General features: G+C 24.0%; 2 protein-coding genes and 1 long non-coding RNA gene across 11 annotated transcripts; 2 read left to right on the forward strand and 1 right to left on the reverse strand.

Annotated features, from left to right (window-relative positions):
• Positions 1-245: 245 nt before the first annotated feature.
• Positions 246-4,178, reverse strand: Tim23 (translocase of inner mitochondrial membrane 23). 7 transcript variants are annotated; one of them, XM_086903754.1, is made up of 7 exons: positions 4,046-4,178; positions 3,008-3,166; positions 1,807-2,056; positions 1,543-1,712; positions 1,324-1,441; positions 1,161-1,247; positions 246-424 (listed from the first exon to the last, which is right to left on the reverse strand). In XM_086903754.1, exons 2-6 carry the CDS (start codon positions 3,078-3,080, stop codon positions 1,205-1,207), a joined length of 654 nt encoding a protein of 217 aa, XP_086759880.1. In that variant the 5' UTR covers positions 3,081-3,166; positions 4,046-4,178; the 3' UTR covers positions 246-424; positions 1,161-1,204. The 7 variants fall into 7 exon arrangements, 6 of the variants coding, with proteins under 6 accessions (XP_086759880.1, XP_086759879.1, XP_086759878.1 ...); XM_086903753.1 differs by having other exon boundaries at positions 246-690; XM_086903752.1 differs by having other exon boundaries at positions 1,161-1,250.
• Sirt1 (NAD-dependent protein deacetylase sirtuin-1) lies at positions 4,161-12,457 on the forward strand. 3 transcript variants are annotated; one of them, XM_086903713.1, is made up of 10 exons: positions 4,161-4,476; positions 5,193-5,325; positions 5,457-5,691; positions 5,804-6,019; positions 8,312-8,416; positions 8,889-9,096; positions 9,184-9,342; positions 9,841-10,117; positions 10,208-11,052; positions 11,159-12,457. In XM_086903713.1, exons 1-10 carry the CDS (start codon positions 4,329-4,331, stop codon positions 11,617-11,619), a joined length of 2,787 nt encoding a protein of 928 aa, XP_086759839.1. In that variant the 5' UTR covers positions 4,161-4,328; the 3' UTR covers positions 11,620-12,457. The 3 variants fall into 3 exon arrangements, with proteins under 3 accessions (XP_086759839.1, XP_003689938.4, XP_086759840.1); XM_003689890.4 differs by lacking the exon at positions 8,312-8,416; XM_086903714.1 differs by lacking the exons at positions 4,161-4,476; positions 8,312-8,416 and adding an exon at positions 4,794-5,112.
• Positions 12,458-17,190: 4,733 nt separating this feature from the next.
• LOC147658205 (uncharacterized) lies at positions 17,191-18,211 on the forward strand. The gene is made up of 2 exons (XR_015290826.1): positions 17,191-17,398; positions 17,847-18,211. It is a non-coding gene; the product is annotated as an uncharacterized LOC147658205 (long non-coding RNA).
• Positions 18,212-18,293: the final 82 nt, after the last annotated feature.

Consider the following 18,293-nt stretch of genomic DNA (forward strand, 5'->3'; position numbering starts at 1 on the left):
ATCATACCGACATTCGATAGTAATCCAGATATCACAAATTGTACATCTTATTCATATTGATATAATATATAATATATAATATATAATATATAATATATAATATATAATATATAATATATAATATATAATAAATATATATATTTAAAAGAGAAACTAAAATAGAAATTAAAATAAAATAATTACTATTATAATAAATATACTATTATAAAATATATAAAACACATGCGCAAACGTGCACATATATATAATAGTGCTACAGATTTTCCTTTATTTGAATTGCATATTGATTTGATTTATTTTTACTAAAACGTTTATATTCTATAGAATCTTCAAATATGATATTCTATATATACAAAACAATTTGCTTTCGTTGTGTGAATTTCTAGTAGCTTGAAATCTCGTTCCTCCTATATATTATTTAGATCTGTAAAAAAGAAGTAATATATCTGTGAGAATAACATCATATTCGTAATTTATATTGTATTATGCATGCAATGCATGTAATCAGAATATTTTTAATAAATCTTTATTTGATTTTTGATTTATGGGAAAAACAATAATAAAATTTGTTTTATTTAATCAGTTTATTTCGCTCTTTTTATTTTTTTCTCTGGATTTTCTTTTCCTCTTCTCTTTCAAATTTTCTTTTTTCTTTATTTTATAATAAATTAATAAAAGTCATATAAGTTTCTGGAAAATAGAATATAGCTAAAATGTAGTACAAATTGTTACTACAAATGCAATTTTCTTAATCTAACAATAGAAATTATATAAATATCTATCGAGATTATAAATATATATCAAAACGTAATATATTTTCGTTTTTATAGAATCAAATATCTATATATGCATATATTGAATATTAATTTCATCTAAGAATAATATAATACGTATTTGAAGAATAATAAAAATCAATTTTATATATAACATTATGCTATATATTAATAATAATGATATATAAAGAATATATATTATAATAAAGAAAAAAAATAATTATTATAAACTCAACAAAGCTATATAGTATTTTAACAATGAGAATGAAAAAATATAAGAATAGATAAATCTTTTGTAATAAACATGTCAAAATGATAAACAATTGACTTAAATATATAGTTAAATACATTTACATGTTTGGAAACAGGAATGGTAAAATTAATCACCTTTGGTAACCTTTGTAAAAATAATCATTCATATATAATTTATATCAATTACAGAATGCAAACCCTTCTATCATTCCTTTGTTAGTACTACTAAGAAATTTAAATCACTATAAGAAAAATATTTAGGAATATTCAGAGTTTTTGCTGTTACACACAGTCTTACGCTGGATTTATATTGCGATGCCTCAATTCCAATAAGGCTTCTCGATTAGTCCATAAGCAATATACAGATGCTATTCCTAGTCCTATACAACCACCCAATGCACATTTTTTTAAGCCAGCTAAAAATAATTAATCATTATTTACATAATGATTTAAAATAATAATGATAAAAATAATTTTCAATTTAGACTATAATATACATTATTTAAATGAAACATACTTGTAGATTTGAACAACATCCCAGTTCCAGTTGCTGCTGCTAATGTATTTAAGGAATCATCTGTACCTCTGACCCAAGATAAAAGCACACCAAATCCACTATACATCACAGACACTATTCCAAATGTATTTGCCAACGAAGATCCACTTTTCATAACATGATTGATTAACCTATAAAAAAAATTTATTTATAGTTTAATAATATGTTATTGTAGAATATAAAATTTATTCATTTTAACACAACTAAAAATTTTTGAATACATACTGTGTTCTTCTAAGTTTACCAGTTTGGTCGGCTAAAGATGTTGCTTTAATGCCTCTATACAAACCAGTAGCACCCCCAATACCAGCTCCTATAATACATGCTGCACCAATCTGACTAAAAGCCAATTCAAATCTTCCTCTTTGTTTTGCTGCTCCTTCCGGAAATATATATTCTGGTTGGCTTGGAGGAAGATATGCAGGATCAAAATTTAAATAGGGACTAAGTGGCGCTAATCCTTGTTGTGATGTTACTAGGAAACAATATAAAATATAAGAAAAAAATGTTTAATTTTGATATTAATTATTAAATGTTTATTGATATATAAATATATATATATAAATATACATATATATTGATATATTGATATATATATATATATATATATATATATACATGTATGTACAATACATACAAATATACTTATAAATTAATTTTGCACTTCTATATAATTTTTTCAAAATGATAAATAAATTATAATATATTTTAAAATTCCAATATTATAAGAATTTTATTACATATGTTATATATTTTGTTGTCTATATTATATATTAATTCAATACATACAATTTATATATATCACATCATTGGGATCCTTAAACAAAAATATAAATATTTTTCTTTATATAAATAATATTTTTTTATAAAATATATATAAAAATAAATATATATATAAAAGTCACTATGAATAAAAATTGTATTATTAAATAAATAATATTATATTAATTAATAAATAATATTATTAAATAAATAAATATTAAATAAATATTAGTTCTAATTACCATACTTTTATACTTATTTTTTAAAATAAAATTTCAATATATTATCATATTTTCTTTTTTTACTTAATTGTTTATCTATTGATATAAAAAGTGATATATATATCACAATGTTTTCATTTATGAGATGCATTACACAGTTACATAAATTACACAAGAATTTTTTTTACATTAAAAATATAATAACGAAATAATACTATAAATGTATTGAGGTTATACATAATCATATTTAATTAATTATACATATTTAGTATATTATATCAATCAATATAAATACATTACAAGTTATAAATCTCAATCTTTTCTACTGTGGAGTATTATATATGATAAATAAATTATATCATAATACATATAATATAATTATACTGATGCCTTCTAAATTCGTGCAAATTTTATATATTATTATTTTAATTTTTTTAATATACCTGGTATATTTAAATTGCTATATTTTCCACCATTTATTGTATTTTTAGCATTCTCATCACGTAAATCTATCATTTTCGATGTTAGACTGGATAAAATTTTGATTTATACTATTATCACGTTATACTCGTGAACAGACAGAGATCGCGTTCACACGTTTTCTAAAATTAGTTTAAATCATTTACTCTGAATTTGTCGAGAATCATATTCTCTAACTCAAATATTCACCGCGTTAATATATATAAATAATTATAATAAAAACTAAAATATATCTCTATAAAAATTAGAGATTTTATAAAATATCTTAAATTTGAGTATAATTATATAATTTTTGCATATTTAAAATTATATATATAAATCTAAATTATAAATCTAATCAATCTATATAAAATTATTAATTTAAATGCAATATAAAAAAATATAAATACAATAAAAATAATAATAATAAAATACTTTTCTTCTTAATGAATAAATAAATATAAATAATAAATGTATTATATATAATATATATAATAAAATAAATTTTTTAAATTTAAAATTATTGTTATAAAAAAAATTTTTTAAATTTTCACATATAAATAGTATGTAAATTTATATAATAAATATATAATTTATATTAAAATTTATATTAAAATTTATACATCTGTTGTATTAAAATTTTAACATCATTAGCATCATTAACAAATTAGTTTATAATAATCTTATTGTATATTATTCTATCATACATATTATGTTATAAAAATTATTCTATAATATATTCACATTAAGCGTATTAAAATAAATTAGTATTAAAATATAAAAATTGTTTTATAATTCAAAATATATAATTATACGATTATGAAAACAAAAACTATTTAAATTACTTCAAGCTAAAATATCAATGTTCTAATAATAATTTAAAAATTGATTGAAAACATAAAATCTATAAAATATTAAAATATAATATGCAATAAAAAATATTAATAATATAAAAATAAATCCATATTTAGATAACAATATAAAAATGTGCTCTAATAATAAATAAATCAAGATATAATTACGATATCGAATAAAATTTTATTGTGATGTATATTTTTCCAGTATGATATAAAAACATAAATAAATTTTCGAAATGATAATTGGAAATTTATTTAATAAGATATTCAAGCAACTAAGTTTAATCAAAATTACGTGAAATGTATATTGATCTCTTTTTCTTCTTTCTGATACTTTTATATCGCCAATATAAACCTAAAAAGTGGAGGGGAAAGATATTAAGAACACAGGCGACCTCTGTTGTGGCAACGGTCGTGCATCTAACTATGCATTGCATTGCTGTTGAAAATGGCGTCAGGCTCGGAGCTGCCAGAATATTCATCCCCAGCAAAACGACGAAAAGTTGACGGCATCGGTTATAGTGGTACCAGTAGCCAGAAACCTGATTTCCAAGATTGTGAGACATCGCATGATATCCCCAATGAAGATCCCGAAGGTATTTTGACAAAAATATGGTCAATTCATTAATGAAATTTACAAGATTGCAAGATGGCGGTTAAGAAGGCGTCCGCTTTCCTTGCGTTGGTTATCGTTCGTTCGTAGTTGATTGAAGACAAGAGCCGCCATGACAGTTTCTGTGTATGTCGCATATCTAAGTAGCTTCGTAGTTCATTTTTAATTTTATCGAGTATGTAATTGCGATGTTACCAAATTTTTATTTTGCTCCAATAAAATTACTTGTTAATTAACTGTAATTTTTGAACTGCTTCCTAAAACACATTCTTTATAGAAGTGACCATTTGTGCGAAAATTCACAGTGAAAATAGAAAAACTAATCTCAGTGCAAAGGTGTACAGTACATTCGATGGACGTTCACAGATGGCATGATTTTCATTATACACGAACGATACGTGCTGTTGTATCTGATTTAATGGCACCCCGCCAATTTTGAACATTTTCAAAATGATTTATTGTGATGAAATTTATCTTAAATGTGTTTTTATTCATATGAATATTACTTTCTATATTATAATATCTGGTAAACCTAAAAGATATCTAAAAGATTGCTTTTACATGGTAAAATTAATACAGAAAAAAGAAAAATCAATGGAAATAGGAAAAAAAGAAAAAAGTACGAGTTTTTATCTTAAATAGTTCTTTAGTCTTCAATTGTTTTTATAATAAAGAAGTATATAGTTAATATTATTATAGAGACATATGGTGGAGATAGTGGATTCAATGAATTAAGTGATGAATCCAAATCAACTTCTATTTCACCGGATGCTACAAACTTAATGACAACTCCATCACGAATTGACTCAACTAGTGATGACACTGGTTGTCTGTAAGTTTTATTTGTTATTTATAGTATAATATTCATAATTTATATATTTTATTGTTATTAATAATCCCCAATCATTATATTCATATAAATCATTGCAATATAAGAAAATTAATTTATTTCTTACATTTCAGAATTGATACTGCAGATGAGAAAGATGAAGTATCATCAACAGTTTCAAATTTGTCTGATTTATCAGGACTTTCTGACTTTTCTGGTGAAGGAGATATCAATCATCAATGGAGAAATGCATCTTCATGGGTTCAGAAGCAAATGTTGATAGGTGCTGATCCTCGAAATCTTTTACATCATCTTCTCATGGATTCTACTCAGATTCCAGAACAGGTTGATGATTTGACTCTTTGGAAGGTATACAAGAGGAAATTTTTTTCAGTTTAATAAAATAATTAAAATATTGCAAAAATTTAAGTTTTAATTTTTGAATGTTTGTTATTAAATATTTTGTTTAATTATATTTCAGATTATAATAAATATGATGTCAGAACCACCACGCCGACAAAAATTAAGACATATAAATACTTTGACAGATGTTGTCAGATTGATACGTAATAGTAACAGAATAATAGTTTTAACTGGGGCAGGTGTAAGTGTTAGTTGTGGAATTCCTGACTTCAGAAGTAGGGATGGTATTTATTCTAGATTAGCACAAGATTTTCCAGATTTGCCAGATCCACAGGTGATGCAACTTTAAATATTTTTTTTTATTTATTAGTTTATCAGAGATGGAATATTTGAAATCCTTTAACCTTTTGCACTTGAGAAGTGATTCTCAGGTATTATTTGGTTTAATGTGAGAGGTGATTTCAGGCATTATTGGATTGATACAGTAACTCGAACGGAGACAATATTTATGTTTGATTTTTTTAAAATATCACTTCAATACTGAATAATTTTTTAAGCTTTTTATATATAATTTTATGAAGTGTAGAATAATGCACTTTCAAATAACTAGATTTTCTTATTTGAAATTAAATTGTGATCACGGATCGGATTGAGTCTTCGGCATTAGTTTGAGCTTGACAATAGCAATAGGAATATTATTTTCAAAGTATTTGAGTTGTAAGCATGGAATGTGATAATGAAATCAGTTCAAGTGAAAATGAATTTAATTTTCGTTGAACAACGAAATTAGTTCTATACATAAAGCAATTGACGAGAGAGAGAAGGAAAGTAGTAATCAAGATAGAAATGAAGTAAGAAGTGTAAGAAAGTGAAAAATAAGATTAATAGATATGAAAACGATAGGGATACCGCAAAAGATACAGAAAGTTCAGAATGGATAATGTGAACAAAATCGGAAAATATATCACGAAGAATATAGTTACAATATCAAGCAAATTTGAGAATTGCAAGTATCTTAGACATAAAAAAAAACCATTGAATTTTTTTAAGCTGTTTTTTTACTAAATTCATTAATGAAATAATGTGCAGAACAAATAATTATGCTACAAAAAAATTAGAAGGAAAGTACTATTATATTCAGTACTATTATATGATGAACTTGGTATGATATGACTATTAAAGAAGTCTGGGGATTTGGAATAAAATAATATCGGGATTATGATGTTGACAAATTTACTAGAATATTAATTAAGAAATAATCAATTAGCTACATTCCTTTTTATTCAAACACATTATATTCAGAGATAAATTCAGCCAAATTTTTTGAATGCTTCCTTTGAAAACAATTTCGATACAATATACAAATTCAAGAACATATTTGCAATTAGTTGTTTCCTCAACATAAATTTAAAATTCTTAAATTATTTTATATCGAAAAAACAGATTTGTGTGGATGAATCTATTATCAAATTTAAAGGTTGAATATCATTTATTATCTATAATAGAAAGAAACCAATCAAATAAAATATTAGAATTTATATGATAGAAACAATAGCTATGTTTGTGATATTTTACTCTATTATGGAGTTTTCACAACAGAAAAATTTATAAAACTTGATCTTCCAATATTAATTAATTCTACATTCAATTACATAGAATTTCTTTACAGAATATTATTGGATAAAATTAGTGTTCAAAGACACCATATGTTCACGGATCGATATTATATAAATTATACCTTGATTCGAAAATTATGCAAACTAAAATGATATTTAACAATTCTAATAAATAAGAAGAACTTGCCAAATTTAATAAAAAAACTTTTATTAAATTTTAATAAAGTTATTAAACCTTTTAATAAAAAAACAAATTTTAACAAAAAATGCACAGTAGCATATTGCAAAGATTATACTTCAATCCTGGCATTATAGAAAGATAAAAAGATTGTCTCTTGGGATAATGGAAATTCTCATAAAAAGGATTTTACGAAGTGGTATTGAAGTTATTATAAAAAAACGTAATATTATTGAAAATTAATATTATTGTAAAATATATGGGAGGCGTTGATCGAGCAGATCAATATGCTTTAATATATTGTTTTTAAAAAAGTCGAAATGGTGGCATAAATTGTTTTTTTCGAATTTAGAGATGTTTAATCAATTCATATATTCTATAAATACATGAAATAAATATATATAAATCAATAAAAAAAGAGAGAAACGAAATGAACAGCTTAATCATTTGTAATATATAAAAATTTTAATTATTAAATTGAGAGAAGATTTTCGCTAGATTCCTAATTGAGCTTAAATTTTTTCCTCCAATTTCGATGAAATCCGTTTGAATGGAAAATTGCACGGTATTCTAACAAAAGTTAAGAAGGATTGCAAATCTTTTGCTCTCAATGAAATAAATTGAAAAACATCAAACAACATTTTATTGTGATACTTGTCCTGACAAATCGAAGATGATCTTAATCATTGTTTTATAAAATATTATATAAAGCAATAATATAGTTTAATATTTAACAAATTTTCTTCTTAAGTAAAGATACATAAAATATTAAAATATAAAACTTTTATACGTTAATTTGTATGCGAAATTATTTTAAATTAGCTCATTTTAGGAAATTCACTGGACGTGTGGAAAATTGTCTCGAGTTATTGGTTCCGCCGAGCAAAAAAAAAGCTTCGAGTGCAAAAGGTTAAAATTTAAAAAATTTCAAATTTTCGTAAGTTTGCAATTTCTAAAATTTAAGTAAAAAATAATTTGTATAAATTTATTTTTATTTTATTATAAAATAAAATTTATTATATAATAAAATTTTGTTTTAGTAATAATTGAATTTGCATTCAAGTTTTAAATTTATTTTAATTGATATAATTTCACCAATTGTTAATAAATTATATAAAGAAAAAATAAAAATTAAATTTTTTACAAACAAAAAAAATTATTATTATTATTATTATTGGCCAATTATTTGATTATATGATGATTTATTATATGACACTGAGTTTGAAGAATCCTAGAAAAAAGATTTTAGTATATAAAAATATATATTCTTCAAAATATAATAAAAAAAATTTCGGGTTTTGAAATGTTATGAAGTTTCAAATTCGAATCCAAAAATCAAATTTCGATCCATCTCTATATATCTCGCTTTTTGTATATTAATTTTAATTTCTCTTTTTCATATATTTCAGGCTATGTTTGACATTAATTATTTTAGTCAAGATCCAAGACCATTTTACAAATTTGCACGAGAAATTTATCCTGGACAATTTAAACCAAGTCCTTGTCATAGGTTTATAAAAATGCTTGATAAACAGAAAAAACTTTTAAGAAATTATTCACAAAATATCGATACATTAGAACAAGTCGCAGGCATTGAAAATGTTATTGAATGTCATGGTGAGTGACATATATAATATACATGAATAAATATAAAAATTAAGTTTTTCAAAATTAAAGTAAATCTTTATATACATTTTATTTAAGGCTCTTTTGCTACTGCATCGTGTACAAGATGTAAATATCAAGTGAAAGCTGATGACATTAGAGAAGATATATTTTCCCAGAGAATACCATTGTGTCCAAAATGTCGAATTAATATTTTGCCTCCCATTTCGGAGATTAATCTTAACGAAAGTTATAAAGGTAATTATATAAATACAGATACTTTCGTAACGTTCATTGATGTTGTATGGTCATTTTGTATTGATTGCCAATTTCTCTATGGTGTGGAAAATTAGCTACCTAGTGATAGTTTTTGCTATTAGTCTTTCCTATAGCGCGTCGCGAGTCAGTGGCCATGAGAGAACATTATCTACTCTTTACGGAATACATCTTCGCTAAATGATGTTGCCATTTACTCTGATCTACGCATAAGTTGATACATCAATTGTAACTACGAGTAAAACCTTGGCTTGTTTATAAGCATATAAGGTAAAATTTTAAAAGTTGCATCAAGTTACCCGTGCGTGCTGTTTAGCCAGATTTGCGGGGTACAATTTGTAATACGCCGTTCAAAAATTTTTGAAACTAAACAAATACGATGTGTTTACAATTGAGTAAAACAGACAGCGCAATCTGCTACGGCTAACGGAAAATATGCTTAATAGAACAATTTTCATTAGAAATTTTCATCATTTACAGATTTAGTGACACAGGGTATAATGAAACCAGACATTGTTTTCTTTGGCGAAGGACTTCCGGATGCTTTTCACGATGCTATGGCTAAAGATAAAGATGAATGTGATCTTTTAATTGTAATTGGATCATCATTGAAGGTCCGGCCAGTAGCATTAATACCTTCTTCTATTCCATCTCATGTTCCACAAATCCTTATTAATCGTGAATCATTGCCACATTTAAAATTTGATGTTGAACTCTTGGGAGATGGTGACATTATTATAAATCAATTATGTCATTTGTAAGTATCATTTATAATTACTGTGTATAGTTAACTAATATAATATAATATATCATGTACTTATATATATATATGTTTATGTTCTTAAAGAATGGAAAATAGTTACAAAGAAGTATGTTGGAATGATACAATACTTAAGGAAGCAACGCAATTGTTAACATTGCGTTATGTAACAGATGATACTTGGGAACAAAGTCAAGATACATCATCAAATACCGTATTATCACGAGACAGTGTGGAAATTAATTTTAAAGCACATGATCCTCAATCTATTGAAAGTCAAGACAATCTTATGATTCACAATAATATTGTAGAACACTATGAAGAGAATATGAATGCGCGTATTTCACCTTTCTGCAACAATCATACCAATAGCATAGAAGAAAAATTCAATCTTTTAGGAGAGAGTCCAAAAAGAAGATTAGGGGAATCAAGCGTAGAAAGTAGCCCAAAAAGAATGAATTTTGGTAGCAATTGTGTATTACATTTTAATACATGTCCTTCAAAGACAGAGACTATTTCAGAGAGTTCAATCGATTATAAATTTCATACAGTTTCTGTAGAATCTACATCGAAAGATATTGGGAAAATTTATAGTTTAGAAGAGTGTCAAGTATTTCCAAGAATAATAGAGATCTCTTCGGAAAGTACATTATTAGATTCTACTTTAAAACCGCATCATTGTGTAGAAAATAGAACATCTTTAAAAATGAATAATGATTATTCAACAATGAATTCTACTGAAGTTGAAAAAACAAATTTTAAACCAAGACAAGCTTCTATCGATTCTGCACTAGATTCTGGTGTAGGTGACAGTTGTAACAGTGTTGACAGTCACGAAGACAAAAATAGCAAAGAAGAATTAAAAAATGGAACATTAAATCAGCATTGTTGGCATCCTAAAATACGAAAAAGTCTTGCTGAAAGATTACCAGGTTTATAAAAATTATTATTTTATTTTCTTTTATTCTTTTTTTTTTTTTTTTATGTTTAAATAAAAAATAATGATAAATGTAGAAATAAGATGTTATTTTTTTACAGAAAATTCTTATTATCAGTTGGCACCTGGAAAATATGTATTTCCTGGAGCAGAAGTATATTCAGATCCTGAAGAGTACGATCATTGTTCGCTTTCTATAAATTCTGAAAGTTCGGATAGCGACAGTGATTCTTCATCTATAGATGAAGAAGAGGATGATGAAGTTGAAGAGGAAGAGGAAGAAGAGGAAGAGGAGGAGCAGGAGGAAGAAAATGAGGGGAACGAAAATCAAGTTAAAGATAATGATGATAAGCTGAAAGTAGAAAAACTAGGTATGAAAAAAGAAAGCCATGAAGAGGAGACTAATGAGAAAAATATTAAAGAAGATGTAAAAGGACATAGAAAAATAGAAACAAAAAATGATAAGATAGAGAAAGAAAATAATCAACAAAAAATAATGGAAAAAGAAGATGAAAGGAGAAACATAAGTAAGTTTCATAATGAGAATATTTTAGAAAATTAAAAAAAAAATGTAAGTTTGTTATTAAATGAAAAATGATTAACATAGATAAAAGTGATAAATTGGTGTTAGAAAAAAAAAAGAATATTAATACAGATGCTAATACGTAACATGACTGATATAAAATGGACAACAGTAAATTATTCATGCAATGATATACATGATTTAGGGTAAATTGCATCTGAAAAATGACGATTTTAATTCTTACTACTTTTATCAAACTTGCTTGTTTGATGAAGCAAATGATAAATAGTTGGAGGAAAGTGCAATTTTTACCATGTTTCACGTATACATACATAGTCTTTACATATGTAAAGAGATGAAAAAAGAGACTCCTAATATAAGTAGAATTCATGTTTACCTTTTACTAAGATTTGTTAAAGATTTTTTAAATAAGCTACATTTTACAGTGAACTAGTCACAGAACATTAGAAGTTACTGTGAATCACAATTTTGTAGTTATGATAGAAACATAGCAATGGTAAAATTTTTGTTATTAAATGGAAAACCTCTTTATAAAAGATGTTTTCGATAAGCTTATTTACAAAAAGTTCCCCAAAAATATCTTATAATTTTTATTTTTAAAAAGTACAAACTGAATAATATTTTCAGTGAATTTAATAATTTGCATAATTAAAAATAAGTATATTCATATATAAATTCAGAAATATAAAATATAATTAAAAAATTTGTATCGTTCGATGATCACAGATACAAATACTTGACGAATATATTTGCGATAATTTTCTAATAAGCAATTAAAGAAAATTTTGTAAAAAAAAAATTTTTTTTTAGAAAATTCAGAAAAAAAATTGAAAGTAAATATATCTTTAAAAAGGAAGATGTAAAATTGCAATTTTACAAGTCCTGCAAAAAAGTAAGACTATCCATGACTTACTTATGATAGATGCTATAATTTTTTTTTTTGTCTTTCCTCTCTTAATTTTGTATATAATGTTTGATATTATTTTTTTTATTTTTTTCTTTTTTCATTTTGTCATTTATTAGTGTTAAGAGTCTGGGAACCAATATTCGAAATGGATTTGATTCGAGAATATAATTCATAAATATTTCACATAAAAAAAAATATAGATTATAGTCATTTTAGAATATTGTGCAATTATAGAAGGATAAAAATGATTTAATATATTATGCGATATATTCTCGAAAAAAAAAATAATGTATACAATGAGTAATGAATATATGAGATAAAAAAATGCACGTCAGTGTTTGTTCCATTGAAATAAAAATTTAGATCAGTATAACTGAAAAGAATAAATTCTTTTCAATTTAGAATATTTTACAAATATGTATGTATCCAAATTAAATATGCAAAATTTTTATAAAGAATATTTAATGATTTATTTCAAGAGAACGTTTAATAAGAAATGACAGTTTCTTTTTTTTAACAAGAAAGAAAATTCCAAGATAAATTAGTATTTGTTTTAATATTGTAACTACTTTTACTTATTATTATTTCATTCTTACAATTTATATTATTATAACATGCTATCATTATTAATTCTTTTGCTATTATATTTTACTCATGCAGAATTATTATTAATAATTATTTATGTTTTGTAAATTATTGTATAAGTTAGCGAAATCGAAAGAATGTTGAGTGTTAAGTAGTGATCGCGAACCATGTATTTTTGATGCTTCATTTGATAGTGTATATGAAAATATGAACAAAAGTATTAATTATGTCACAAGACTTGTAGAAAGAAATACATTAATGTGTTTGAAGAAACGCATTAAATGAATAGAGAATGGTGTTATGTGTATGTGTATGTATGATATTATGTTGTGCGTGTTATATGTATAATTATAAAACATTTTCAAAAACTATAAAAAAGGTGCTCTGTGTATTATAAAATTTTAGCATTGGAAAATGAGAGGAAGAAAAAGAAAGAAAGGAAACTTGAAAATGGTGAAGACAAATACACTCTATAGATTAAGTTTTAGCAATAAGTATTAGTTTCAAATACAAAATTAATCACGATCATATTGTAGCAAAGATATTTAGATTCGTTAGATTTGATTCTTTTTCTCTCTCTTTTTTTTTTTTTTTCTCTCCATTAGAGCACGGGTGAATGTACAAAGCAATGTTGGATAATTTTGGCATTGCATATTATTTTTATATGGAGAATGTGAGTAAAATGAAATAGACAGAAAGAAAAAAAATGTAAACATGCAGAATTAACTCATTAAGAACTAACATTGCGTTAACGCAACATTTACAGTTTTTTTTTTTTTTTTTTTTTTTTTTTTAAGTTAATATTACATACATAGTTAATTTTGTTTTTTAATGTTATAGTTATAAAAGAAAGTTTTTAAAATTTGCTTTATATAGTAATAATCTTTTTCAATATTATTTTTGCTTTCTTAAAAATTCTAAAATTTTATAAGTTTGGATAATTATAATTTTTATAAGTACTATGATGATGTATATTCTTTTATAAATCATGAAAATTTCATTTGTATTTTTATTTTTTGTAGTAATTTTTTATAAATTATTTGTTTTAATATATATTTTGTATTTTGACAAAATATATTATATTTTATATATAAAGATATATTTTATTTTCTTTTTTCATTAATGTTGCGTTTGTGCAACTTTTATATAATATTCCTGCATAGTCCTTAATAAGTTAAATAAAAAGAAAGAAAAGAATAATAATAATGATAATCTTCGAGAAATTGTACGTCATGAGTTTAAATCAAATGTGTTGTATGCATCACGTGAATATGTGTGAGCATGCGTGTATATATGGAATCTATGTCCTTTTGAAATGTATTGTCACCATTTTTACTCAAAAGAAATAAGTGAAATTTATTATTATTATTCTAGAACAAAATATTTGTTCCAAAAATCGTTATGCATAAAATCTAAAATGAGTACCCATATATGTATATTGATTATGTAAACAAATGAGATTAGCAGATTATCAAGAATAACTTGAGATTTGTTAAATACGTTTTCAACGAGTTTGCAACGTGAAATTTTATTTTTTATTAGCAAAGCATATAAAAATGTAATAAAAAAACTGAAAATTTTCAGAATGATTGAAATGAACAATGAAAGAGAGAGAGAGAGAGAGAGAGAGAGAGAGAGAGAGAGAGAGAGAGAGAGAGAGAGAGAGAGATTCATTGAGAATTTAAAACAGAAGTTTAATTTCTTACGAATGTAGTTAGCTTATAAAATATACAGGATATATCTTCTGCGCTATGTACAAATAGCTTTATTTATCATTATTTTGCAAATCGATATGCAAAAAGTATAAATTAGGAATTATTTTTTAAAAAGTTATACTTTATTTTTATTTATTTAAAATTCATATAAGTAACTATATAGATAGATAAGTTGATAAAAAATAAATAAATACATAAATAGATAGGATAGATACACATATAGACAAATAGACAAATATATAAAGTGAACACCAGGCAAGGAGATAGGATAGATAAAGAGCAGACAAATAGGCACACAGAAACAAAAAGATATAAAAGAAAAATTAAAATACATATAGGTACTATGTATGCTGCACGCAATATACATACATTTTGTGTGTATGCAAAAATATATTAAATGCACAAACTGTGTATATATGAATATATATATACACTTTAAATGTGTATAGAAAATTAATTTTAATCAATACTAAACATTTTTCATAACTTTTGAAACTTGATTCCTCTCTCTCTGTTAATCGACTACAAGCATAATTGCATTATATCTTTTTTGAATATGATTTTCATGTATATTAACTATTTTTGATAAATCGTTAATTTTATTCTTGTATTTTATTCTTAAATTTTTTTTTAGTTTTCAATTATTTAACGAAAAAAAAAAAGAGAAAAAATAACGAATGATAAAATATGTTTTATGCATTTATATTATAATACTATTTAAATATATTGCATACTGTCGATTCAGAGAGAAGCATTGCAAGAATTCGACAATCATGCCAACTCCTTTTTTTCATGTACTAACTTTTTGTATAAATGTGTCACATGTAAATATTTATTATTTCTATTGTATGATGAAAATATTAAACCGTAATCGCTTCGGCTGACTAGTGAATTATGCGATATTTGTTTTTTTTTCCAAATTGAAATATAAAATCAAAACATTTACATAATAATATTATTATCATTGCTATTTTGCTTATATATTACTAAAATAATGCTAAATAGTTTTTTTTTTTCAAATATTATTCATTGTTCAGCCGATACGAAAGAATGCGAAATGCAAGTTTTTGGATTTTTTATAATTTGTTATTTAATATAATAATGGATGTTATAGAAATGTTTTCTATATTTAAAGTTATAAGTTTTCTGTTTTTTTTTTTTGGTATTATTAACGTGTAAGCTTATATCTTAAATTAAATACTTTTTTATGATAATAAAATGACTTGTTACTTTGTTTTATGTAACACTTACACTCTTTGTAATTAATCCATCTTGAATTGAAAATTTAATTTAATTCCTATTATTCTTGTTATTATTATGAATAACATAATAATAGTTGATAATAATAATATTATATTCGTGAATAATGAAAAAAAAACATATAGATTTGAAGTAAGAAATTGGAAAAATATTTAAATAATATAAAATATATGAAATAAGTTTAATTATAATGCAAGATTTTTTTGAAAATCAAATAATTTTTAGTAATCAATAATAATAAGAATTGTTATTATTAATATATCTAATCTTAAAACTTGACCTCTTTTATTCTAAAATATTGAACGGATGATAAAAACATTGAAAAATACATTTAAAAAAATGAAACATATAAAAATGAATGAGCTAATTCTTTAAATAATTCTTATGAAAGTAAATGATTGTTAATAAATTAGAGAATATGTACAGCAGGCAAGATTAATTCTATTTGTTTGCTTGCTTATATGTTGTTTATTTATTGTGTGCATGTGTATGCGTGTGCGTGTATATATATATGTATATATATATATATACTTATTTATTTATTTACTTATTTTATTTATTTATTTATTTACTTCATTGTTGTATGTCATATAATAGTTTTGTGTCGTATATTGCAATTATCATAAATCAAATTTGAAAATAGGCTTTAAATTATTATAACAATATATCTTAGATAATAATTGAAGCGCTCCCTGGAATCAATAGAGCTGAAAACTCTCGCAACAATTTTCACGAACTTTTATCGAAATTTACGTCTGTATATATAGGGGACCGTTTCAATTACGATATCATCGCTATATATATATATATATTGAACACTTGTTGAAATCCCCCCGTTAAGAAAGATTTTCAAATGTTCAATTAAAATGAACATTTCTTATACGTATTATCGAGTGTTCATCTAATAGAATACTTAATACATCATACTAGTTTCAGCCGAAACAGCAGATGACGTTTACTATTTACCTTCCATTTCCTATAATTACGTTATGCGTAATAATAACCATAATATAATGATAAACATTATTACCACCACAGAGCATTAATAGTGTTATAATAGCACTGTTGCTAGGGACGCATGAAGATATATTTATGTGACGGCGGCCCCACTACCTGTTTAATGCAATGAACGATACTCATTCATCCGAGTAAGATTCATTATACACACACATAATATTCAGTGTAGTATCATTACATCATATATTAACTCGTATCAGCATATTTTTCTTCATATTGTTTTTTTTTATTCTTCTCCTATGTTCTTCTTTTGTATTTAAAGAAGACCCTAATTGAACGATTTCGAGACACCCGTTGATTTTGTTTTGGCCAAGTATGTTGTATTTGTTTATACAGTTAATTATAATTTTTTTTTATCCATCGCACTTTCTTTTCTTTCACTCTTTTTCTTAATTATTTCTCTTTATTACACTTTAACATAAACATTCTTGTATAATTTTCATAATATAATTTTCATAATAATTAATAAGCGATCGCTTATGTTTTTCGCTATGATTTTTATGATCAACAAAAAATTAGAATGAAGAGAAATTAAGAAATTAAACCAGAAATCATGTATATTCTACGTAAAATAGTAGAATTTCTGATATGAGATCATTATTAATTGTATCTGTTATGACATATATCTTAATATTTTGTCTTTTTTTTTTAATTTTTTTTTTTTAAATTTTTTAATATCCTTAATAATACAAACCACATATATATAAAATAAAAATTATCACTCTTTTCCTTTCTTTTTCTTCTTTTTTCTCTTGTTTTAGATTTGATAGTATATGTAAACAGGAATATTCAAGGAAATGGCAATGAGAAGATATAATTGGATAAACGAGAAGCACACCTAAAAGGAAATGATATAGTATAGTAATAAAGAAATGTAATGATGTAGCAGGAATTAGTGATAAGATGGTGATAGTAAGAAAGGGAAAGAAAAGGAAAATTATGTTCATGATATTCTGAAATTGGAAACAATTTTCCAAATCTTTCATTTCTTCTTCGGTTTTTTCTTTTGAGATCAAAGTATATATTATCCAATCAAAAACAAAAATAACTTTTTTTGATACGACAATAATAATATTATTATTGTTATTATTATGTATTATTTAATCAATATAACATTATTTAGCTATCCCTGTGGTAAATCGAAGCTTTTATTTTCGCACGCAGGACAATTGAAACAAAGCTTTTTAATTTGATACACGAAATTCAAG

The sequence above is a fragment of the Apis florea genome, unplaced genomic scaffold, assembly GCF_048593485.1.
Source record: "Apis florea isolate Af1SG1 unplaced genomic scaffold, ASM4859348v1 contig_2293_pilon, whole genome shotgun sequence".
In the NCBI taxonomy this organism is placed as follows: domain Eukaryota; kingdom Metazoa; phylum Arthropoda; class Insecta; order Hymenoptera; family Apidae; genus Apis; species Apis florea.

What these genes read in the sequence shown, in the direction of transcription:
- Sirt1 (XM_086903713.1), top strand. Translation starts at nt 4,329, where the DNA reads ATGGCGTCAGGCTCGGAGCTGCCAGAATATTCATCCCCAGCAAAACGA. An exon ending in ATGATTTGACTCTTTGGAAG is followed by an intron (nt 5,692 to 5,803) that starts GTATACAAGAGG and finishes ATTATATTTCAG; the next exon opens with ATTATAATAAATATGATGTC. An exon ending in AAATGTTATTGAATGTCATG is followed by an intron (nt 9,097 to 9,183) that starts GTGAGTGACATA and finishes ATTTTATTTAAG; the next exon opens with GCTCTTTTGCTACTGCATCG.
- Tim23 (XM_086903752.1), bottom strand. Translation starts at nt 3,080, where the DNA reads ATGATAGATTTACGTGATGAGAATGCTAAAAATACAATAAATGGTGGA. An exon ending in TAGCAATTTAAATATACCAG is followed by an intron (nt 2,057 to 3,007) that starts GTATATTAAAAA and finishes ATTGTTTCCTAG; the next exon opens with TAACATCACAACAAGGATTA. An exon ending in GGTAAACTTAGAAGAACACA is followed by an intron (nt 1,713 to 1,806) that starts GTATGTATTCAA and finishes TTTTTTTTATAG; the next exon opens with GTTAATCAATCATGTTATGA.